The sequence below is a fragment of the Sphaerodactylus townsendi genome, linkage group LG04, assembly GCF_021028975.2.
Source record: "Sphaerodactylus townsendi isolate TG3544 linkage group LG04, MPM_Stown_v2.3, whole genome shotgun sequence".
In the NCBI taxonomy this organism is placed as follows: Eukaryota; Metazoa; Chordata; class Lepidosauria; order Squamata; family Sphaerodactylidae; genus Sphaerodactylus; species Sphaerodactylus townsendi.
In genome coordinates, this window is record NC_059428.1 from 95,635,720 (window position 1) to 95,659,822 (window position 24,103).

The 24,103-nt window shown below is 41.7% G+C and overlaps 1 protein-coding gene across 4 annotated transcripts in view; it reads left to right on the forward strand.

The window, feature by feature from the left end:
* Positions 1-22,078, forward strand: part of UBE3A (ubiquitin protein ligase E3A) — a 35,121-nt gene extending 13,043 nt beyond the window's left edge. For all 4 annotated transcript variants that reach the window (XM_048492836.1, XM_048492837.1, XM_048492838.1 and 1 more), the window contains 10 exons: positions 637-681; positions 4,105-4,415; positions 5,604-6,850; positions 13,917-14,061; positions 15,590-15,795; positions 16,876-17,040; positions 18,055-18,210; positions 18,309-18,382; positions 19,687-19,830; positions 20,358-22,078. In XM_048492836.1, the coding sequence (XP_048348793.1) occupies positions 637-681; positions 4,105-4,415; positions 5,604-6,850; positions 13,917-14,061; positions 15,590-15,795; positions 16,876-17,040; positions 18,055-18,210; positions 18,309-18,382; positions 19,687-19,830; positions 20,358-20,478 (2,614 nt within the window). In that variant the 3' untranslated portion in view covers positions 20,479-22,078. The remainder of the gene's footprint in view (positions 1-636; positions 682-4,104; positions 4,416-5,603; positions 6,851-13,916; positions 14,062-15,589; positions 15,796-16,875; positions 17,041-18,054; positions 18,211-18,308; positions 18,383-19,686; positions 19,831-20,357) is intronic.
* The last annotated feature ends 2,025 nt before the right edge of the window (positions 22,079-24,103 follow it).

Below are 24,103 nucleotides of genomic sequence, written 5' to 3' on the forward strand. Positions count from 1 at the left end.
ACCCCGCCCCCCTTCCCACACTTACCTACATTCCTTTTCTATTTCTAGTACTTTTTGAGGCTGAAAAAAGCGGCCTCTTCACAGTTCAGGGGAAAAACTGCCTGGCAAACTATACTTCCCAGGAACCCTTGTGAGGAACTGTGGCTCCTCAGGCAATTTTTAGCCTGAACTGTAAATAGGCCGCTTTTTTCAGCCTCAAAAAGTACTAAAAAAAGAAAAGGAACGTAGGTAAGTGTGGGAAGGGGGTGCCTCAAGGGGGGTGCCGCAGGGGGCGCAGGAAAAGGGGGAGGGGCCTGGGCGATTTTCCACCCCCAGGTGTGCACCCGGTGCACCACACACACACACACACGCACGCACACACACACACACACACACACACACACACACACACACACACCTTGGCGTTCCACCACTGAATACCTTTATTGGCATACTATACAAATTCATATCCACATGGGGGGATTTATCCTCATTAGTCTTCTGCCACTTTAGTTAATCTTTTAAATATCTTAATTGTAGATCTCCTATCTTGTCTATTTTTAGCCGAGTATTGAGTTGTTAATTGTTCATTAATACACAGTTGTGTCCCGTAGCTGAATGCTACATTGCTCAACAGTGTTTATTTGAACTTTTCAGATCACCAGGAGAACCTCACTCTGAAACCATTGAAGCTAGCCGAATGTGAGTATAACTAGCATCTCAGACTGACCGACTTTGGCGTATTGTGTGTTAAAGCCAGATGCAGCATCAGTATTGCTTAAATGTAGTTCTGTAACAGCCACCTTTAAGTTGTACTTGAGAGAAATTATTTAATGACCATTTCCTCAAGGGTAATAATTTGCCCAGAGCTGTACCTTAAAAAGCCCAATCTGATGCAGGAACTTTTGTATTTAAATTTTTCTTCCAGCAGATGGTAGCATAGCAATCTCCTCAAAATCTCTATCTCCGTACAACATTTTGATAGTGTACTAACTGCAGTCCAGGTAAAGCTTCTGCTGTTTGAAACGTCTGTAGTCTAAAAGGCTAACCTGGTTTAAAATTGCAGCTAGCTACCTTGAGCCAGAACTTTGTTGGGAAATGTGGGGTGGAAGTCTAATAAATAATAATAATTGTAGGGCAACTATGCCAAGTGAGAATGTTGCATCACCAAGTGTGTGCATTATTTATAGGCATAAGTTGTTTCTATGGATTGCAGCCATACTTATCTACCACTTCATTATGCTCGACTAAAATTAAACTCTGTCCAGTGGTTCAGTGATACAGAAAATATTGTACCAGACCATCAGTGGGAGAGCTGCAAAGAACAGATTTGCATCATTATGCTTGTGGCTTCTATGTTCATTATTGTAATTTGAAATTATGTGGCTGAAAGTTAGCTAATTTTTTATGCTTCAGATGTGTTACATTAACTTCCATCACATGTATGAGGTTTAAATAATCCCTAACTGATTCCTTGATTTGCTGGAAGTGGAGCTACATTAACTGCAAACGTCATGGGAGTAAAAACTAATGCTCCTTATGGACTACTGTTTGAAAGAAACTCTTAGACTGGATCCAAGCTAAATTAGTAATTTTCACTGATCCCCCTCCCTGCTACAGGAAACCCTCACTCCCATTGTTCTTCCGGGATTCCTATCCCAAGAACACCACTTTGCAGAGATTTGGGGGGGGGGGGGGGGGAAGAATTTGTGTGAGTAATCAAATACAGCCTAACACTTAAAGGTTGTCTTCATTTTACAGCATGGTTAACACCAAATAATGCTCTCTCGCAGTGGAATGTTCACCTTGCATGTGAACTTTTATACTGTGTGAGTGATATGCATGAAATAGTTTATTGGATCAGAGAAACTTGTATTTGGTGTCTTTACTCCTAGCATAATAAGCTTTCAGTTCTGTGAAATCCAGTTTCAGTAGCAACAATGATCAATACAAGGTCTGAAATGCATTTATTCAGAAGCGTGTGTATATTTTAATGGTATAAAACACTTCCAGCAAGGGTGAACTTAGTCTGAAAGACATCAGTTTCTAAAAAAAAAATCCTTGATTATTGAATGAATCATTGATTTGGACCCTGCATTTAGTGCCAGATAATCTATGCAGCTCTTTTGGTCTGGGCACTGAATTGACCCAGAACATCACTTTAGAATCGCTTGCAAAGATGTTTAACCAAGCTAAATGACAGCAACACATCCTGCTTCCTTCAGTGCAGTGGAAAGTGCTGCCAAGTCATAGCCAACTTACGGTGACCCTGAAGGATATTTAAGACAAGGGACACACAGAAATGGTTTGCCATTGCCTCCCTCTTCATAGCAACCCTGGGTTTTTTTGGTGGTCACCAATTCACTTACTATCCAGGGGCAACCCTGCTCAGTTTCTGAAGTACGTTGTGTAGGAGTTGTGTAGAATGACAGACTTTAGGACCATAAGCATGAAGATGCCAAACCTTGCTTGTGACCCCTTACGCTTCAATAAGATGTGAGGTGAGGGCATATGGGAATATCCCCTCCCTCCCTCACAGCCTTTCCCGCTGTACATATTTCAGGCAGTCTCAAATTGATCAGGTTTAGTCTCAAGTTAGGCTAAGTGAAACTCAAATTAACTTTATCTAAGGAAACCCCTGGTGGGGTATGAAGCCCTGATTGAGAAATAGTGGTTTTTGTTTAGCAGCAAACCAGAATCTGAACTTCATTTGAAGTTATTGTGCACACTGTGATTTGGATAACAAATGTGTGAATATAACACCTCAGTAGTGATGAAAGCCACAGTTCAATAGATTAATTCCCCTCACGAAAGGGCTACCTTTCCAAGGCCATCCGGGGGTCCAGCTGTGTCCAAGTGAAACATGTTAGCTACCCCAATGATGTTCTGTATAACTTCATCAATTGACATCCTTTCTAATACATTAATTGCAAAACTTTTTAAAATACAGCTTAGCTGCTTATGTTGTACAGCATAACATTCTACTCCCTGTGCAGTTGAAGCAAGTGGATTTTGAACCATTCTGTATTATAATGTAGTTATAGTATGCCTCAGTAAAATATATGCAGCAGTATGCACACTGGGTAGTAGTGCATGTGAACAAGATCTTGGGGTACGGGTGAATGGTAAGTTAAATATGAGCAGCCAGTGTGATGCAGCAATAAAAATGGCTGAAGTGCTCTTGGGGTGTATCAACGGAAGCATAACATCCAAAACGCAAGATGTCATCGTTCCACTGTATATCACATTGGTCAGGCCACACTTGGAGTATTGTCTGCAGTCCTGGAGGCCTCCAAGAAGGAGGTGGACAGAATGGAGCTGTGCAGAGGAGAGCATCAAGGATCATCAGGGGCCTGGAGACCATGCCCTATGAGGAAAAACTGAGGGACTTAGGGAATGTTTAGTTTGGAGAAGAAGAGGGGGGATGGCACGGGTTCTCTCTTTAAGTATTTGAAGGTTTGTCACTTAGAGGAGGGCAGGGAGCTGTTCCTGTTGGCAGCAGGGGAGAGGACTCACAATAGTAGGCGGATGATAACAGCTGGCTATTAGGAAAAAAGATTACAGTAAGAGCTGTTTAACAGTGGAATCCTGCCCAGGGAAGGGTTGAGCTCCCTCTCACTGGCTGTCTTTAGGGAACAGGTGAACATACATTTCCCAGAATGCTCTAAGCTGATCCCAAGCTGAGCATTGAGCAGGGGATTGGACCAGATGGCCTGTTTGGCTCCTTCCAACTCTTGTTTCTATGAACATCACTTAATTAGAGCTTAATGTACCTAGAGTTTCACCGTATCCTATAATTCAACCAACATCTCTACAGAGGTTGACCACATCTCTGTCCTTAGTTAAGCCTATCTAACTCTCATTGTTCAGTGTACAGCTGAGGCCTTGGTTTCTTAGCTGTTCTACATAGCAGTTGGATTTAGCTTCCACATACTAAATTGTGACTCAGGTAATTTTATTCAACTGCAGATTGCATTTCAGGCTCTCTTTGTGTGTAGTATATCTTGAATTGAGAGAAACCATTTCAGCACCTCACTAATCTGTGCTTTGCTGGTCAGTTGAATGAGCTTGGTTTATGAAGGCCATACTAATCCTTGTGCTTCCTTGTTTGAATGTTTGGTACAGGAAGCGAGCAGCTGCAAAGCATCTAATAGAACGCTACTACCATCAGTTAACTGAGGGCTGTGGAAATGACGCCTGCACGAATGAATTTTGTGCTTCCTGTCCAACTTATCTTCGTATGGATAACAATGCAGCAGCCATTAAAGCCCTCGAGCTTTATAAGATTAATGCAAAACTCTGTGATCCTCATCCCTCCAAGAAAGGGACAAGCTCGGCTTACCTAGAAAACAATTCCAAAGGTGCCCATAACAACTCCTGTACTGACAGAAAAATGAACAAGAGGGAGATGCAAGGCCCAAGAGATGACTTTAAAGGTAAGGCGTTTGGCACTTTCAGCGGTACTTTCCACCTGTATTTAACTTGTAACGGTGCAATTGTTATAGTTTTGATAGAGGCAGACATTGAATATATCAGGGTTCTTTTTCACAGCGCATCAAAAATCCAATCTTGCTGCCATTAGAATGGCACGTGTTACTGGCAGATATGATAATAAAAAATGTCAGGGCCCTGTGTAGCATGTTAAAATCAGGCACTGCCTTCTTGATAACCAGACATCAGAATTCTGCAAAGTGGCCAGCTGGTTCTAACTGACTTCTTGAATATTTAGGAGGAAATACTTTTTTCTCCTGAAGCATACTGCCATGGCAGATTTCTACATTACCGAATGTGCTCTTGTAATCGCAACATACTTCTCCCACAGCAAGGAAAAAACTGCTTGCCTTGGCCAAGCAGAAACTTGCCACCAGTATGTGTGAGTGTGCTCTGTTTTCTGATAGGAGAGGCAGGTGATGCTTGCTACAAGGGTTGTTAGACTCCAAGTGATGGCTGGAGATCTGGGGTGACAACTTCTGTCCAAATGACAGCGATCCATTCCCCTGGAGAAAAGGGTCGCTTTGGAAGGTGGAATCCGTGGCACCGTACACCTTTGAGGTCTCTCACCTCTCCAAACCCTGCCCTTTTTAGGCTCCCCCCTCCCCCCCAAACTCTCCAGGCGTATTTCTTTCTCAACCTAGAGGATTCTGGCAGCTTCTATCCTCTCGGCTGCGACTTCGCAGCACCTCCTTGTATTCTTTTTTCTGTGTTTCTTCTCAAGAGGCAGAAATGTAGTTCAGGTCTATGGCTGAAGTAAAAGAGATGTGGATACTGACGGGCTGTGGTTTTACCAGATGGCCAGTCAAGAAACCAGTGGAGGCCATTGTGGCTGTTACTTTTCCATCAGTTTTCTCTCCTCCTGTTGACTACATCTGCAGTCTCTTCAGATCTTTGACAGAGAGACTGTCACAACCCAGATTAGGAAGAGCAATAACACATCACTGTGTTTGCATAGTTTCAGACTTTGGCAACTTTAGGCTGTTGCACAAGTACATTCTGGTATCTAATAGTGAATTGCTCAAGTAATATGCCTGTTGAGGTTGGCAAATTGTGCTTTTCGTCGTGTCTTATAATTTGATGTGTCTGACCTAAGTTCAAAAAGTTTTCCGGTTTCATTTTTAACCTTACAGATGTGACTTTCCTAACAGAAGAAAAGGTATATGAAATCCTCGAGCTGTGCGGAGAAAAAGAGGACTATTCCCCTTTAATTCGTGTCATTGGGAGAGTGTTTTCTAGTGCCGAGGCGTTGGTGCAGAGCTTTCGGAAAGCCAAGCAGCATACTAAGGAAGAACTGAAGTCTCTCCAAGGAAAGGATGAAGATAAGGACGAAGACGAAAAGGAGAAGGCTGCTTGCTCTTCTGCCATGGAGGAAGACTCGGTTGCACCGTCATCATCCAGAGTAGGCGATAATGCACAGGGGGATAACAACCTACAAAAACTGGGCCCAGATGAAGTGTCTGTAGACATTGATGCAGTCAGACGGGTCTACAATAGATTGCTTTCTAATGAAAAAATAGAAACTGCCTTTTTAAATGCACTTGTGTATTTGTCACCCAATGTGGAATGTGACTTGACTTACCATAATGTGTACTCTCGAGATCCTAACTATCTCAACTTGTTTATTATTGTTATGGAAAATGGTAACCTTCATAGTCCTGAGTACCTGGAAATGGCACTGCCGTTGTTTTGCAAAGCAATGAGCAAGTTACCCCTCGCAGCTCAAGCAAAACTGATCCGATTGTGGTCCAAGTACAGCGCAGACCAGATTCGACGAATGATGGAAACATTTCAGCAGCTCATCACCTACAAAGTCATAAGCAACGAATTTAACAGTCGCAATTTAGTGAATGACGACGACGCCATCGTTGCTGCTTCAAAGTGCTTGAAAATGGTTTACTATGCAAATGTAGTAGGAGGGGATGTGGATACAGATCACAACGAAGAGGAGGATGAAGAGCCTATCCCAGAATCCAGTGAGCTGACTCTTCAAGAACTGCTGGGGGAGGAGCGAAGAAATAAAAAAGGGCCTCGAGTAGACCCACTGGAAACTGAACTTGGGGTAAAAACTATAGATTGCCGAAAACCACTTATCCCCTTCGAAGAGTTTATCAACGAACCACTGAATGATGTTCTAGAAATGGACAAAGATTATACTTTCTTCAAGGTAGAAACAGAAAACAAATTCTCCTTTATGACGTGCCCCTTTATATTGAATGCTGTCACCAAGAACTTGGGATTGTATTATGACAACAGGATCCGCATGTACAGTGAACGACGCATTACTGTACTCTACAGTTTAGTTCAAGGGCAGCAATTAAATCCATATTTGCGGCTCAAAGTGAGACGTGATCATATCATAGATGATGCACTTGTCCGGGTAAGTAGCTCGGCCCTGTTTTCTTTTTTAAAAAAAAAATAAGAGCACAGTGTGTTACTTCCTTATGGCTTTGTCACTCTATTGTCACCATTATTCTGGATTCATTCAAGGTGATATGTGTCTCGTGCAGGTACTGTAAATAATAATAGATTGCTTCTGCTGCAGGGGAAGTCTCTGGTTATAAAATGTATAGGATTACTCCCACAATTTGACATGTGTTTATTAATGCGTTTGTGTAATGATCCAGTGAAAATAGCATCCTTGCTTACTGTACGTACACTGCAATCAAAGCAGTTCATACGCACAAATAGTCTATAATGTATTTAACCTGGCATGCGTCTTGGCTTTCATCCAGCATTAGCCTTTCAAGAAGATATTTGGGATTTTTGAAGTTTGCTTAAGGAAGAAATGTCTTCAGATAAAAGTATTGCAGATAGAAGTAGTGCATATGAAATGATCAGTCTTTTAACTTAAAATCCTATTTAGGTGTTCTGTGTGTTTTGATAAAGTGGCGATGCTTGTTTTTATTGTTGCTAAGAAATTTTCTAGCAGTATTCTGTTATGGTTTCATTTGAAGGGTAATGGGTGGTAATCTTTAACTGGAGGATAATGAATCATAGCATCATGCTGCTTCTTCCGGGTTAGCATATGCTGTTCCTCACTGAAGGTTCTAACATTTAATTAAGGGAAACATAAAATCTGTCCCAGCCCTATGTGTCTTACAGTTCAGAGTCCTAGTTTGCAAGCAACAAACAAACTGCAGTTTGTGAAAGCACCTGATTCAGATGTCTCACAAAATTGTGGCTTATTGGAGATTTCTTGATTTGCAGTCTCCTGTGGGATGGTGGATGGATGGAGTACACAGGCTTGAGAACTTGGATATTTTCTTGCCATAAACCAGGGGTCTGCCACCTGCGGCTCTCCAGATGTTCATGGACTACAATTCCCATCAGCCCTGCCACTTGGCCATGCTGGCAGGGGCTGGTGGGAATTGTAGTCCATGAACATCTGGTGAGCCACAGGTGGCAGACCCCTGCTATAAACCATCCAAATGTAGGCAAAAAGTGGGAAAATCACACTGGGCAGAAATACACCAATTGGTCTAAGCCAATAGTTTTCATTTTCAAGCTTACAAACTGAGCTTTTTCTGCATTTGTAGGGAGCCCCCTAAGCACATAGTCTTGGGTGACATTATTCCCCTCCCGCTTCTACCTAGCTGCTTTTAGAGGCTTCCCTCTGCTGTGTCACCCATTTCCTCAGCCACTAGCCCTTTCGGGTGTGCAAGACCTATGCTTTTGAAGGAGCCCTTGTGCAAGCATCAGCAGTCATCACTTCAGCAGAGGGCAGCCTCCACAGCTGCACGAGAGGAACAGTGTTGTAGAATCCGAAGAATAATAGCTCCTGCTTTTTCTGCGGATGGCCATGTTTTGCTGCCTTGTGGTAGACACACAATCACAGAGGCATCAAATGTGTTAGTAAGATTGACAAGCTGGGGTCATGTGAAGAACAGAGAGAACATCTCATAATTCCTGCACTGTGTTTGGCTTTCCTCGGGCTGTGGTATTCATTTTCTCTCCTGTGCCCTCAAGTTTGTACAAACCTCTAGCATATCTGCAGGTGGCCCTATTGTGCTGCATTTGTAACATACAGGAGGATTGCCAGCTTACTGAAAAACAGTGCTTACAGTTATATTATTAGTGTATAGTTCATCAAGAATGCAAAATATAAACCCTCAAATAGCTTTTCCAGGTAAGCAACTCTTTATTTCTCTGGTGCAGTCTTATTTTAATCCTCATGTAAGTAGTCTGGCAGGTTGATTTTGCCCAAATGCAGGTTGGCACCTGCAAAAGATCCTGTTCCAATGAGTGAAGTTGTTGGGGCAGAATGTAGGGAGAGAAACAGTCTTCCAATATGTTGCTTTATATGTGATATCTTGAACTGAACCTGGTAACTCAGGTTGCAGGGTGGGAGTAATATGTGTACTCCAGCTAGCTCAGGATAATAGCCACGACATGGCATTCTGCATCAGTTGGAGTTTCTGAATTGATTTTGAGGGGGAACCAATGAACAGGGCATTTCAGTATAGTCTTGATGTTACTATGGCAGGAATCCAGCTGGCCAGATCATCCGTGTCAAGGTAAGGAGCCATCTTTCTATCTAAGCTGAGTTGCAAGGAAGCCTTTTTTTTACAGTTGCATTAACAACATTGGGTTCAGTACAACCCCAAGGCTCTTAACTGAGTCAATAAGGGTCAGCTAAATGCCATCAAAAGTGGGGAGCACAACGTCCTTTAAGAGCTCCACCTTTTCAAGATTTAATTTCAGTTTGTTCCTTCTTAGCCCATTTACCACCATGGCCAAGCAACAACTCAGGACCTCTTCCACATCGCCAGGGGAGTTGGATAAGGTTCTGTAGAGCTGGTATCATCTACTTATTGAACTGAAAATGAGCTGAACTTACTGATGACAGGCAACCGCAAAATTGCAAATGATTTGTATTAAAGGCTTTCCATAGAGATTGAAAAGCATGAGGGATAAATCCTGCATTGTGCCCTCTTTCACGTGTTTCGCCCATCACAATTAGATAGAGGCCCAGGGCAGTAAAAGGGACTGCAAAATCCTGAGTTGTTTCTAGGAAGGTATCTTAAGTTGTACAATCCTTTTGCTTCACCACTTCATCAGAACAAAATATTTCTCTGAACCTGACAATAGGATTAGATTGGTAACCCACAATGGTTGTGTGTATCCACTTAAAGCATGTAGATCATATTGTCTGCAGAAATATTTTGCCTAACTAGTTGATTAGCATATAACTGTATTCCATGAAATATCCTTTTAAACTCCTTGCTTCAGTAAAAACTACTATTTTAAATTTTGTCACGTCTTCATATTTAATTGCTCGTATCATATTCTTGGTCTTTGATTTTAATGTCTTTTTTTCCACATGGCTGAAATTTATGAGGTGCCTTATTGCAGTTTAAAAATAAAACTTTGACCCAATTCTAATGTTGCCTGTAAACTTTATGTTCTAAGGCAGGGGTAGGGAACCTGCGGCTCTCCAGATGTTCAGGAACTACAATTCCCATCAGCCCCTACCAGCATGGCCAATTGGCCATACTGACAGAGGCTGATGGGAATTGTAGTTCCTGAACATCTGGAGAGCCGCAGGTTCCCTACCCCTGTTCTAAGGGAACTACAAAAGTTTTCTTCTTAAAACGCATGTGTGATGAATTTGCAAGGAATCTGCTTACCTAGGAGCAGCATTAATTGTGAGCTGTGAGGGTCAGGAAGGAGTCTCACCAACCCATTGGCTTCTTCCTCTGAGACATCAGGAAATTGGCACTTGCAACAAGCCATCCAGTTATCTCCAGTTGATACTAGTGTTTATTTATGCTCAGATCTTAAGTGACTGCTGTATTGGAAGTATAGAAAGATTCCTCTAGGTTTCATTTATTCAGTGATGGTAACTTCCTTTGCTTATAGTGTAGGAGGATGGCTCACTTGCTCGGAATTGTCTGCCAGCTGAATATTTAAGTGTCAATGAGTTCTTGCCAATTGCTCAGGGAGTCAGGACCAACTTTAACAACTTCCTGTCTCCTGGTTGGGAGTCAACCGGGCCAGCTTGCTTCTTGCATCCTTAAAAGAGTGCAGTTGGAGAGAAAAGCTCTAAGAGCTTCCCCCCCCCTTTTTTTTTTACTTGCCTTTCTCCTGGAGTAGATTCTCTCTTTCTCTTCATACCTTCTCTCCACACGTCCTTTCAGCTCTGCTGCTGCTTTTGTTTTTGAGGCCTTTCTCCACTCTCCCCCTTCCGCCACCACCCTTCCTTCCCCTTGATAGCCCTGCTACAAACCCAAGAGGCTTTGGAGAAATGCAGAAGCCAGAAGAGATGTATTTTCATTTGAAGAATTTTGGACAGCAACGTCCTCCATGGAGAGAGCTCTCAAGCCTGAGTCAGAAGCAAGCCAGGAATGTCGTAGATTGAAAGTGAAGGTGCTGAAAGATGCACTGTGCAAAAGGTGGGGAAAGAGCATCTCAGATGTGAATGGCTCTCTCGTCTGCCCTGGCAGCTGAAGTAGCATGCCACAGGCACCTCATTGGAACCCACCCACCCACCCCCAATCCAGATACCTTGACCACCAGAATGGATCTTTTAAGTGGATAATGAACAGTCCAGTCCTGGCTAGCTGAAGTGATGGTAATTCTAAGGAGAGCCTTGAAGAAGCTGCAAGAAATGCATGAACACTCTTCTGTCCCAAGAAAAGAGGCTCTCTTGGCTGCTAGCCTGGCCCATGAGGGTTACAATGGCACAGCAGGCTCCTTCCTTGGAACCTCTTCCCCAATCCAGACCCCATCTCGGGGGTCCAAACACTGTGATCCAAGATCACCCTCACTGGCCCACCCCCACAGAAAAGGTCCAGGCGCAATGACAGATATGTCTCGCTGTACCAGAGCTTTGGCTCCCAGTGCCCACCAATGTGGTCTGGTAAGCTTCCTCAACAGTCTCACTGTGTGGAATGCACAGGAGACCTCGAAGAACAGCAGTTACAGGTATGTGCAGCCCTGTCTTCCCTCCTGTGGTCCTCTGACTCCTGTCATTGAGACTGCGCATAGTTCTTTCCTTCAGCTCTTACTAAACCCCCTTTTGAACCCCTAAGGGAAGTTCCCCTGAAATGGCTTCATATGAAGGCCGTCTTCTTCGTGGTGGTGACTTCAGCTAAGAGAGTGTTGAAACTTGGGAACCTTGTTAGCCAGATAAGGTTTATGTGTCTTCCACAAGGACAGGGTGATAGCCAGACCCCACATTTTCTCCCAAGATGTGCTCACATTTCCCTAGGAAGAGATTCCTCCTGTCCTCTGCCTTCAACCTAACCACTCCAAAAGAGAGAAAGTGGCATTCACTAGAACTCTGGAAGACCCTCAGTTTCTACCTCTGGCATACAGGGTCAATCAGGATGACAGATTCTCCCCTTTCATTTAATTAACATCCCCAAATAAGGGGACGAAGATGTTCGCAACATCCATGCTATTCGAAAATTCATCTCCCATACCTATGAGGCAAGCCACATGGTCTGCCATTTTGGCATTCTTTAGATACTAAAACTTGACTCCCCTTCCTCAGCCAGTCTTAGACATAGAGGGCTGCAGCAAGTGGTGGATGATGATTAATTTCCACCCATCTCTTTGGACTTCTGTTGGAAGTCCCAAAGTTCAAGGTGCCTGCCTCCTCAGAGCAAGAATAGAACCTTGGATATTCACCATGAGGGTTCCTTCTCCTCTGAGGTTAGGAGGGCTTCTTGCCCCACCCAAACAAAAAGAGCCCCCTGCCTTTGGCTGGGGTAGGGTGGGATATGAATCAAATTTAAGATAAAAAGAAAAGCTCGGTGTCTATGAAGAGCAGAATACTGAGTCTGATCAATGCGACATGCTCACGCAACAAGGGGAAGATGCTTGCTTCTTCTAACCCTCCTTAACACCACTCAAGTTGTTCCTCTGGGTATCACTTGTTTTACATCCAACAGCTTACCTGCTCTGGTGGTGTGTTATCTCTGTTCTGTTCCTTCGTGTCCTTGGCTTCATCAGCTCATGAATTAACCAGACTGAGCCAGGGACTCCCAACCAGGAGGCAGGAAGTTGTTAAAGCTGGTCTGCCTCTCTCATCAATTAGTGGCAATCACCCAAAGTTCAAGATGTGCCCCAATCTCAGAGTAGAAGGACCCTTCATGGTGAGTATCCAAGGTTCTGGTCAGTTTGAATTCAAGGTCCTATTTTTATTGTTGTGTAAATAGATACTAAAATATTCTCCCCTAAACATAAAAAGACATCTGCATTGACAACACTGCCGCATTCCAGAAATGCAGAGAATACAGGGTTCACTATTAAACACACAGTGCAGTCCTGAGTCTCTTCTAAGCCCATTAACTTCAGTGGGGCTAGAAGGGTGTAACGACTTAACATTGCAAACAGTAAGTGATGAGTAATATTTAGAGTTTTATGATGGATGGTTTGAAGGGTTTATATTCTGTGTGCTGGCAATAAAATTAATGGCTGCAAGGGCATCATTATCTCTAGCCGAGTTTTGTCAAATGCACAGAAGCAGTTGGTTGTGTGTGTGTGTGTGTGTGTGTTGTTTTTTGTGTTGTTGTTTTTTTCCCTCTGTCTTGAAATGTGGCCAGGGGGTTGTAGGCAGACGGGGCTGCAATGATATTGTAGGCATTGTTCATCAGGAAAAGAACCATTCTTCTCTCCTGCTGCATATCCTGCACCAGTGACAGCTTCTGAGCTGCTATAGTAGTATTGTTAGACCAATCAGGTGACAGGTCAAATATGGTTAACTGACCTCCTATTTCACTGTATTAAATCATTGTAAAATATTTTTGAAACCAAAATTGTGTTGTGCAGGAGGTCACTTATTGTTTCAAAACATCTCTTGTGTTATTTGTAAGCAAGATCAGCTGCTAAACTTGCATGCTGGGTGTATGCTGGGCTGAGCTGACCTTGTGCAGCATTACATGCAAAATGCAACAAGTGCTTCAGGTCTGACCCAAAACGACTTTTCTCTTCTACTGATTACCACATTCTTGGGAAAATCAGGACTTTGTCATAGTCATGCAGGTACAGACCCCAGATGTCTCACTTTGGCACAAAGGGCTATGATTTTGATGGATTCACCCATAGGTGGCACCCAAATGATGATACTGCAACATTTTTCCGGGATCCCAGCTGGCTTCCTGTGGCAGCAGCACCCAGGGATGGCTCCTGGTATCTCACCCTTGCAAGCGTTTCATCTACTTCCTCCAGTTCTAACTCAGAGGCCAACACCCAAATAAGCTTTGATGTGTACTTTGTAACAGCCTTAATAGAGATCTTGGAGATGGACACAGGTCTGTAGACTAGCTATAGCCTAGAGAAGACCTTCAGTTTCTACTTAATCCAATCCAATTATTAAGGTATATCTTGGAAGTTACAACAGTAGCTGTTTGATCCTTGTTCAATTTTGCGTTAATTTGGTATATCCAGTACGTAGAAAGTGGTTGTACAACAGAGTTGTTTTGTTTCTCATCCAATAGTTAGAAATGATTGCCATGGAAAATCCGGCAGACTTGAAAAAGCAATTATATGTGGAATTTGAAGGAGAACAAGGGGTTGACGAAGGAGGGGTTTCCAAAGAGTTTTTTCAGCTGGTCGTAGAGGAAATCTTCAACCCTGATATTGGTATGTAACTCTTTATGTTATTATTCAGATGTTGGTTGCTGTCTTTACTGATTCTAACCAGGGTTTTTCCCCCCCTTGGGTCTTCATTCCTTTATGGAAACCCATCTACCTTACTTCATAACCATGTGTCTAAGGTCTAATCTACCCATACAACAAAATGAAGTGGTAGACTGAACTGGACCACTTTAGAGTGTAGGCTGGGCATCTTATTTTTAACATTGCTTTGTGAAAACATACATGCCAACATACCTTAATGGGAGCCTTCTCCTATACAAACCTACCTGTTCACTTCTTCAGAGGCCCTGCTTTGGTTGCCTCCACCATCTGTGGCTAGGCAGAGGGCAGCCTGAGAAAGGGCTCTTTTGGTCATGGGAATGCCTCCCTCAGGGAGATTTGCCTTTCCCCCTCTATTGGTGTTCTTACTTTGTAACTTTAAATGTAGTTTTAATGATTCAAATATTTTTATGTTCCATCTGGTTGGCATAAAAATGTTTTCAGTTAATTAATTAAAATTAACAAAGCGAAATCACTGCAAGAAAAAGTAGATCTGGAGAAAAGTTCCTGCAGCCTTCTCCTTTTGTTGTTGTTGTTGTTGTTGTTGTTGTTGTTGTTGTTGTTGTTGTTGTTGTTGTTGTTGTTGTTGTTGTTGTTGTTGTTTTGGTGCTAATTTTCTATTTGGAGGGAGTTTCCCTAATGTACACACAAGCATGATCACTTTCTTCACCCTCTCCTTTCCCCATCTCTGTGTAATATAGTTCAGGGACCTTTGTAGAATACAATCCATTCTGTCTCATTTTTCTGCATTTGTAGACCAGGCTTAGTATCTGTTCAGCAAGGCCTGGACAGCCCAGGTTAGCTTGATCTTGTCAAATCTTAGAAGTTAAGCAGAGTCCTCCGTGGTTAGTATTTGGATGGGAGATCCCTAAGAAATACCAGGGTTATGACAGAGTCTGTGGAGACAGGTAATGGCATCTCTTGCCTTGAAAACCCAGTGGAGTTGCCATAAATCAGCTGTGAGTTGATGGCACCTTCCACCACCACAAGGCTAAGAAATTATTTGTATTCATACCAAAGTTGCTTTTTCCATTATGTCCTTATAGTCACTTTTTTGCTCTCAAACCAGTGATACATTCTTGTGATAATTCAGCAAAGTCATAGGGAAAGGCTTCAGTGTCTGCATCCACTGTACTGTGCAGGTGGAAAAAGAATGTGCGAACATTTACTATATCAAATTACTGGATCGGGTATTAACCATCTACCAGAAAATTTACCTTCCATTGTGCAGGGCCCTAATTCAGTCTTCCCTGCCATCCAGCTACCTTTTGACGTGCTTACTCAATATTTCCATTAGAGTTGTACTGTGTTCATATAAAGATGGGCACTATGTCATGTATGAAAGCCTTTTCTTTTTTGAAAGTCTTAATGTTTAGTCTTGTAGATGCAGGAGAGATCACTGTTTTCATGTTTCCAAAATCGGAAAAATGCCTTGCTATCTTTTAGTTTTCAACACATTGACATTTTTTTATAGGTATGTTCACTTACGACGAGTCAACAAAATTGTTTTGGTTTAACCCATCCTCTTTTGAAACTGAGGGACAGTTTACACTGATAGGAATTGTCCTGGGTCTGGCCATTTACAATAACTGTATTCTGGATGTTCATTTTCCAATGGTGGTCTACAGAAAGCTAATGGGCAAAAAAGGAACTTTCCGTGATCTGGCAGACTCTCACCCTGTAAGTTCAACGTATTCCAATTTTCCTACAATGTAGAATTCTTTACTTGATTTTATTGTATGTTGGTTGATACAGAATAATACTTTAAAACTAATATAGCATTTTTTACTGTTCAGAGCACGTCATGCTATGACCATAATCACACCAACAACCTTCTAAGGTAATCCATACCATATACCTAATTCTCAACATGACTCCATCTGCAGTTACTTAAATCTGCAGATTGGGGCCATGTAGATAGAACAGGTTTGCAGAAAAGTCCCCTCAAAATAAAGAAAATTGGGATGGGGATTAAATTCTTTCCATCAGCCTGGCACAAATGGAAGGGAGAGCTGCCACCATGGGAGCTACTTAAGCTGAAACAGTGGTGAGAATTGCAGAATATCCAGGATTAAATTTTATCTTTTAAAAAAGTGCTGCTGGATAGTCTCAGTGTTGCTCCCCCCCCCCCCAAAAAAAAGTAAGCTGCTTCTATATCTTTAAAAAATGTCCTTAAGTGTCATTTGACAGATCTTGCACATATTGGTCACTGGATGCTAGAAACCTTCTTTTGCCACTGCAGGTGTGCAAAAGGAGACTTCTGATGCTACATAACATTGTCAAAGAAACATTTAGCAATTGGTTGAGAGATTTGAAAGGCCCTCTTGAGATTCTGCCAAAATTTGAGGTGTCTTTTTAAAGCTAAACATTACATAGCAAATCCATGAAATATTCTTGTGGTATGCTGCAAAAGTCAGAAAGCCACATAGAGAGATTCTGATCTGGGGAAAAACTACATGAAAAAGTCTGACGTTTGTCTTTCCACTGATCAAATTTACAATTTCCCATGATTGCTTTTCCCCTTTTAAAAAAAGGCACATTTTTAAAAAGTATCAGGCAGCTTGTGTGTGTTTACCATATAGCATTTAGTTTGGATCTCAGTATCTACACTCACAGCAATCAACAGAGTAGACTCCAGACTGCAAAAGTTTATACAGGAATAAAGTGCTGTTCATGTTAAGATTATTTTCTCATACCCTCTGTTACCAGTATTGTGGCCAAGGTTTTGAAGCTGTATGAAGTATGCCTCTTTCATTTCAGGTTCTGTATCAGAGTTTAAGAGATTTATTGCAGTATGAGGGGAGTGTGGAAGATGATATGATGATAACCTTCCAGATATCTCATACGGATCTTTTTGGTAATCCAATGATGCATGATTTAAAGGAAAATGGAGATAAAATCCCTATTACAAATGAAAACAGAAAGGTAATACGACAGGACATGCCTTCAACTGTGAAGTGGTTGCTTGAGCATTTCTCCAGAATTTCAGGGAAACCAGAGCCAATCAGAGGCATAGCTCCAAGGGGAGGGTGCGACGCACCAGGTGTGCGCCCCTGTGGGGTGTGTGGCTGGGGCAGAAGACGCCCCAGTGCACCAGGCGCTTTTCCCCCTTGCTACGTCTCTGGAGCCAGCCCAATTCCATCACCTGGCTATATTATTCAAATTTAATATGTTTGCATGATCCATCAATCTGCATAATTCTGCAGTGTGTTTGCACATCTTGTTCTTCTGCAGGTCTCAGTGAGGCACAAGTGAACTATTCACAGCATAGGTAACTCCCCAAACAACTCTGAAAATCCTGTTTAGTCCCATCTCTGCCTTCTGAGACTTTTCCAATGCACTGTCCGCAGATTCCACCATGTCTTCACAGCCCCAAGGCTGGAAGCTTGTTTTACATCAGAGCTGGGTTTCTGAGAAAAATGTGTGGTTTTTTCCAAACTTATCAGGGCTCATGGCATATATAATCAATCATGTGCTAACAATGTCTATTAACTAATGGGGAGGGTGCAAGCCATAAGGTGTTGCTGTTCCCCTAGTCTTTGGGGTGGGTGTAGATCTCTTGTACCATTGAAATAAGGGTTGCCAGTACAGCTGTGTTCAAAGTTCCTTTGAAATTATAGTAATTTAGAAAGAAATTTCAGTCCTGTAGAGATAGCCGTTGCAAAACATTTGGCACATAACAGAAATAAATGTATTTTGCTTGTTTTTGTGAGTAATCTGGTTCATGGGTATAAAGAAGTGCTTTGAAGTGCGTTTAAAATTTCCACCATCCTTAATTATTTAAATACAAATTAATTAATGTTATATAATTATCTCTGTGCTGTGATGGCAATGTAGAAACAGAAACAATATGTCAATATTTGTGGGGTGGGATTATATAACCCTTTGCCTTGAGACCACTAAGGACAATTGGCACTGTTTTTACTTCTCACCAAACAGGAATTTGTCAATCTATATTCTGACTACATTCTCAACAAATCAGTGGAGAAACAGTTCAAGGCCTTTCGAAGAGGGTTTCACATGGTGACGAACGAGTCTCCCCTAAAATATTTATTTAGACCAGAAGAGATTGAATTGCTTATTTGTGGAAGTCGGGTAAGACATCTTATATGGGCATAAAAATGACCTATTGCCTTTTGTTGCTCAATCCTAAAAGCTAGGGGTGGTGGTGATACACTGTCTTGTATTTCCAGAATCTAGACTTTCACGCGCTAGAAGAAACTACAGAATATGATGGCGGCTATACCAGAGACTCCCTTATTATTAGGTATGGGGTTTTGGCTTTGCATCAACAGAATGTGGGAAACAGTATGTATCAAACATGCCATGCAACTTCCTAAGTATGATGCCCATTTATGACATAGTTGTGAGTGTTGGAGGGGTGTTTGCCGTATGAATCTTTTTTATACTCACAATTAAAACAGAAAATATTGTCCTTTCCTTTATTATTACGCTGGCGAAAGGTCTTGAGTAAAGTCAGTAGAGATACAAGGTAAAATGTAAAGTAGTAAAATACAGCATAACAAAATAAAACCCATCTCTGGAGCAACATAAATAAACCACAAGCCTTAAGAATTTGGCACCAGAATGAGTTATTTCTGGATTGGTATCTGCCAACAAAAATTCAGCAGGCATCTGATATTTACTCAGGATAGGTGTAATTCAGAGGTCTCTGAGTAGTGTCCATTGATGACAGAATAAGATGAGGTGATCTATGGTCTCTAGATGCACAGCAACAATAACAGTCAGAATGTGGACAGAAAATGTTGTGTGTTATTTAGACAGCCAGCATGACTATTTGAGAAAGCGAGACTATGCTCCAAACAGGGGAGACTAATAGACTCCAAAATTCCAAAATGTCTTCAATAATTGTTATCTGTATATGTACTAGGCTGAAGACAAGGGAGTCTCCAGTGACTGAGAGGAACATCAGGTAGCTTAGAAGGAAACAGTTGACCAGTTGTTCACTGCCTTCTTCAGCCAAAAGTCCTGAAACACACCAAAATACTGCTAGAATGGGATCCAAGGGAGAGACCAGACTACTTGCCATTTCCCTTGTCTTTACAACAACTGGGGCAGTTGCTACTGCTAATCCATCTGTTGTTTGTGTGAGGGGACCATGTCAGAGTGAGATGTGTGTATTCCAGAGATCCCTTCTGGTAGCCATAGACCTCTGGGCAGGTAGGTCCCTGCCATAGACCTTACGTTTGATGTGGCTGATTTCAGGCATATCAGTTACTTGTACTTCTGAAATCCCACTCCTTCTAAATGTCTGACACATGATCTGTCTGAAATGCAATTGCTGGTGAACTAACCAAAGGTCTGTTTAGGCTACAGCTTGATTCTGGAAGGAGTGTTGCTAAGAAAGCCAAGATTTTCTTCTGTATGTCTGTAATTGGATTGTGTTGGCCGTGTGTCTTCCAGTATAGGGTGCCCAAGAGGTGGCACAGTTCAAGGGACCAAAAAGGGTTCAGTTTTATCCAGATTGTCTCTAGGGAATACAAGCATTATTTATGCAAGTAGTCTTTTACTGCCCAGAATTTTTATGTTGTTTACTTTTCACTTCTATAGGGAATTTTGGGAAATAGTCCATTCATTTACAGATGAGCAAAAAAGACTATTCCTCCAGTTTACAACAGGCACAGATAGAGCACCAGTAGGAGGTCTTGGAAAATTAAAAATGATTATAGCCAAAAATGGCCCCGACACAGAAAGGTAAGAATTTAGATTTTTCTATATCTTTTTTTGAAGACGGTTTTTAAAGAATTTTTCAAATTCTTTTGCAATTAATGATGCTGCTTTGATAAAGGGGTGTGTTAAAAGTAGAACTAAGGCACAGTTTAAATCTTGCCTAAGAGCAGCAGTGGCATAGTGATTAAGAGCAGATGTACTCCAATCTGGAGGAACCCGGTTTGATTCCCCGTTCTGCCACTTGAGCTGTGGAGGCTTATTTGGGGAATTCAGATTAGCCTGTACACTCCAACACACGCCAGCAGGGTGACCTTGGGCTAGTCACAGCTCTTCAGAGATCTCTCAGCCCCACCTACCTCACAGGGTGTTTGTTGTGAGGGAGGAAGAGAAAGAAGATTGTAAGCTCCTTTGAGTTTCCTTGCAGGAGAGAAAGGGGGGGTATAAATCCAACTCGTCTTCTTCTATAGAATAACAGTGAGATTTTTTCCCCAGGGCAAATGATGTGTGGAGCAGATCTCCTGGAAAGTAATTCTGTTTCTTCTGTTCCCCAGGTTACCTACATCTCATACATGCTTTAATGTCCTTCTGCTTCCGGAGTACTCCAGCAAAGAAAAACTTAAGGAGAGATTGCTGAAGGCCATCACATATGCCAAAGGATTTGGCATGCTGTAATAAAATAAATAAAATAACAAAAGGGATAAAGAGATTGGTGGTGATGGTGTCCCTGTCCCAAAAATAAACCGAGCCCCCACAAAAGGCCATAAGATATAGCAAGCTACAGTAGTCACCTGTGTTTGTGCCTCCCTTCTTCACTTGGGGACATTGGGCTGGAACAGCAGAATTCAGCTGCTTCTATGAACAAATTATTTTCTTTTAGCGTGAAAGTGTCACATATTCTTTCACTTGTATGTACAGAGAGGTTTTCCTGAATATTTATTTTAAAGGGTTAAATCACTTTTGCTTGTGTTTATTACTGCTTGAAGTTGAGCCTTTTTTGAGTATTTACAAGAAAACAAAACTGTACTCTTCTCCCACCCCCACCCACCAGAGAAAACGTTGCCATCCTTTGTAGATCGTGTAACCTTTAAGCCTGTGCTACATTTTTGTCCCAGTAATCAAATCAAAATCAGGAGCTGTACTTTTTCAAACAGTTTTGCTTTTGAAACTTGAAGTCTTGGAGGGGGGCGGGAAATGGTGTGATGCAATGACTGCTGTTCTAGCCCCCAAAGAAATTTGTGGAAAAAAATCTTTAGAATCAATAAAGACGGAAGGGAGAACTTGGAATGTTACGCTGCAGCCTTGAGAACTTGACTTTAGTCACAGCACAACAATTAAAAAAAAATTCTCATTTCACTATATATGTTGTCTTTCACATGTCTTGTCTTGTAGCATACTGTATTTTTAATTAGCAAGGTTTCTAGCGATTTGAAAAGCGTAAACATAGTTAGGTTGGGATTTTCTTTTTTTGAAAAAACAATGTTTACTGGGAAAAGTGCATTTTCAGCCAAACCGCATTAGAATAGAGTGAAATTGTGTTGTGGAAGAAAAATGGATAGAAAGTCGGGGTCTGTAAACAGAAGCATGTGGAAGTGCACTTAAAATGAAATTTTAATTGCCTATTATGTTGACATTTTATCTAGACAATCCAGTCTTCCTTGCAAGTTACTTTAATGGTTTATTGTTCCTTTATCAAGGCACACGATCAGTGCTGCAGCAAAGGAATGCCTCCCCTTCCCTCCTTCCGCCCTAGCAATAGGGGGAAATAATGTTTTAAGGACACATTTGCATTGTAATACTTAACATATTCATTGTATGTGTAGAAAGTTAATCCTGAGGTCACTTGTCTATTGCATAAACATACCATAGGTTTGGAATGTAAATCTGCACAGCATATCAAAGGATCCCCTTTACTTTTCTACAGGTGTGTCCCTGCACGCTGGTGATTGCTGCTGTTGCAATATAAAGATTAAAGGGACTGTGTATTTTACCCAAGGAAATGTAATTGGCATACCTCTTCTAACAGCAAATGACAGCCGATGTGCAGAACTGAGCTTGTGCCTTGGTGATTGCTATGCCTGACTACTGCTATTACTACACAACAAATCAACCTGATTTGTGCAAAATTGGTATTTAAAAGGTGAAATTTTAAAATCATTGGCGAGAGAAAATATGTCTTTCAGGATTATTTTATTAAATTCTTTTTTTAGTAATAGAAACAGGCAACTGTTATGTAACTATAATGCTAAATAAAACAGTGATGTTTTCCACCATGGTCCAGTGAAAAAGAAGAAAAATGATTTTCTTAGTTTGATAAGTTACCTTGGGATATCATTTGGAATTATTTGTGTAGGAACTTTGATTTTAATCAAATTGCATGTAGAGCCTTGGTATAAAGTAGTTCGTAACAGCCAATTCACCTGAAACCGTTCAAGAGTAAGTATTAGTTGTTTTACTGGTAGAGAGACAGATTTTCTACAGTTATACTGTCCATGTCTATTTGATTGACCTCTCAAAATTGGTCACAATTTACAAATGCCATCTGAAAAAGAAATGAAATGGGTGAAATTTATTTTGGTAAAATTACTAGTTAATATCTCTCTAAATGAATTCCATACTTGTCAGTGCTTTGAAGAGGTCCTACCTAGGAGATGTATTTGTTTCTTCTCTGTCCCTTTTCATTCATAAATTTGAAGACCTTGCTACACTAGGACTTTTCCAATACTTTAAAAAATGTTTTCTCTAGCAGGTTGTATAACAGCTTCCAAGGAAAGTCCAGTTAAGCAAACACTGGGAAAGGCCATAACATGGTGCTGTGAATTCTAAACTGTGATGAAATACATTTTTGAGGTAGATGTGATTGCCCTCTAGCAAAGACAAAAAGTCCTGCCTCCTTTTTGGCTATGTAATGTAATATTGCTGGTGCAGATGTAAGACATCTGAATGGTGATACCTCTCTTTTTAGGATTTGCCTTTTTTAAGAACATGAATCTGAAACTCTGGGTTTGATCTTGGCATGTTCAGTGCAACAGCTTAAGGTCTTTTTTCATAGCCCAGTTTTGCACTGTCCCACCTGAAATACATCAGACATTGTTAGCATTCTGTTCATTTGCCAGGAAAGAGGGACCAGGAAGCTATCCTGCATAAACTCTGTTGAGGCTGAAGGCTTTCACGGCCGGATTCAACTGCTTCTGGTGGGTTTTCCAGGCTGTGTGGCTGTGGTCTGATGGATCTTGTTCCTAATGTTTACACAGTGTGTAACAGACTTCCCTCTGTGATACACCTCTGAAGATGCCAGCCACAGATGCAGGCGAAATGTTAGGAACAAGATCCACCAGACCCCGGCCACACAGCCCGGAAAACCCACCAGAATCTGTTGAGGTCATTTTCATGCACAGAGTGCTCTGAAAAAGGGCTTCACACACTCAATGCACTATTTGCGACGCCAGGTGAACTACCAGATAGAGTGAAGAAAGAGATTATGCTCACATACAAGGTTCTTAGATAGGGAATTGTAGGAAAAACCAAAGCACGCTCCCAATAAGGAAGACCATCTGGAAGCACGTTCAATCGCCTGCCCGGCTGACTCCTGCCTCGGCTGCTGTTGTGCTCTTGCACAAAGAGAGCAACTCTCACAGCACTGAATGGCACCAACCACAGGAGGAGACCTCCCAATCCCAGTGGGTTGAATTACAGCAAACAGTAACAGGAAGCCAGGCTGCGCTTGGATTGTTCAGTTTCTGTGCCCGAAGATAGTCTGGTTGTTATCACAGAACAAGACAAAGACAGCGGGAGGCACTTGAACAGTTCTGTTTAATGTAATAAGGGTGAGAAAAATGAAGGGGAAAGCTGCGGTGGATTATCCCATAGTAAATAACGGCAAAATGAGAATGAGACTCCTGGACATCAGATTGCCCATATGCCTGATTTCCTCTTAATTTGGAAATGAGACTTCCTTAAACATGTTTAATTCTAAATAATGTTGTCCAAGATTGCTGCTTGGCCGGGTGTCTCATTGCTAGAATTAGGAATATTTTAGTCAAGCTTCTTCTGTTTCCAAAATGTGACAACTTGCATTCTGTTACTGAATCATATTACACTGATCTGTGTAAACGTAGCAAACTACGTTTTCCATAATACCGGTATCTTTTCTGAAGATTTAACTGCTGTTATGTCTTTGGAACTGAATGATTGAACACCTGCCTTGTCAGTATCTACAGAATTGTGGGGAGATTGGCTGGGTTTGTTTTTTATTTGAGGGAGAATTGTTGGGGCTGATGGCAAAAAGTATGGGTTGCAT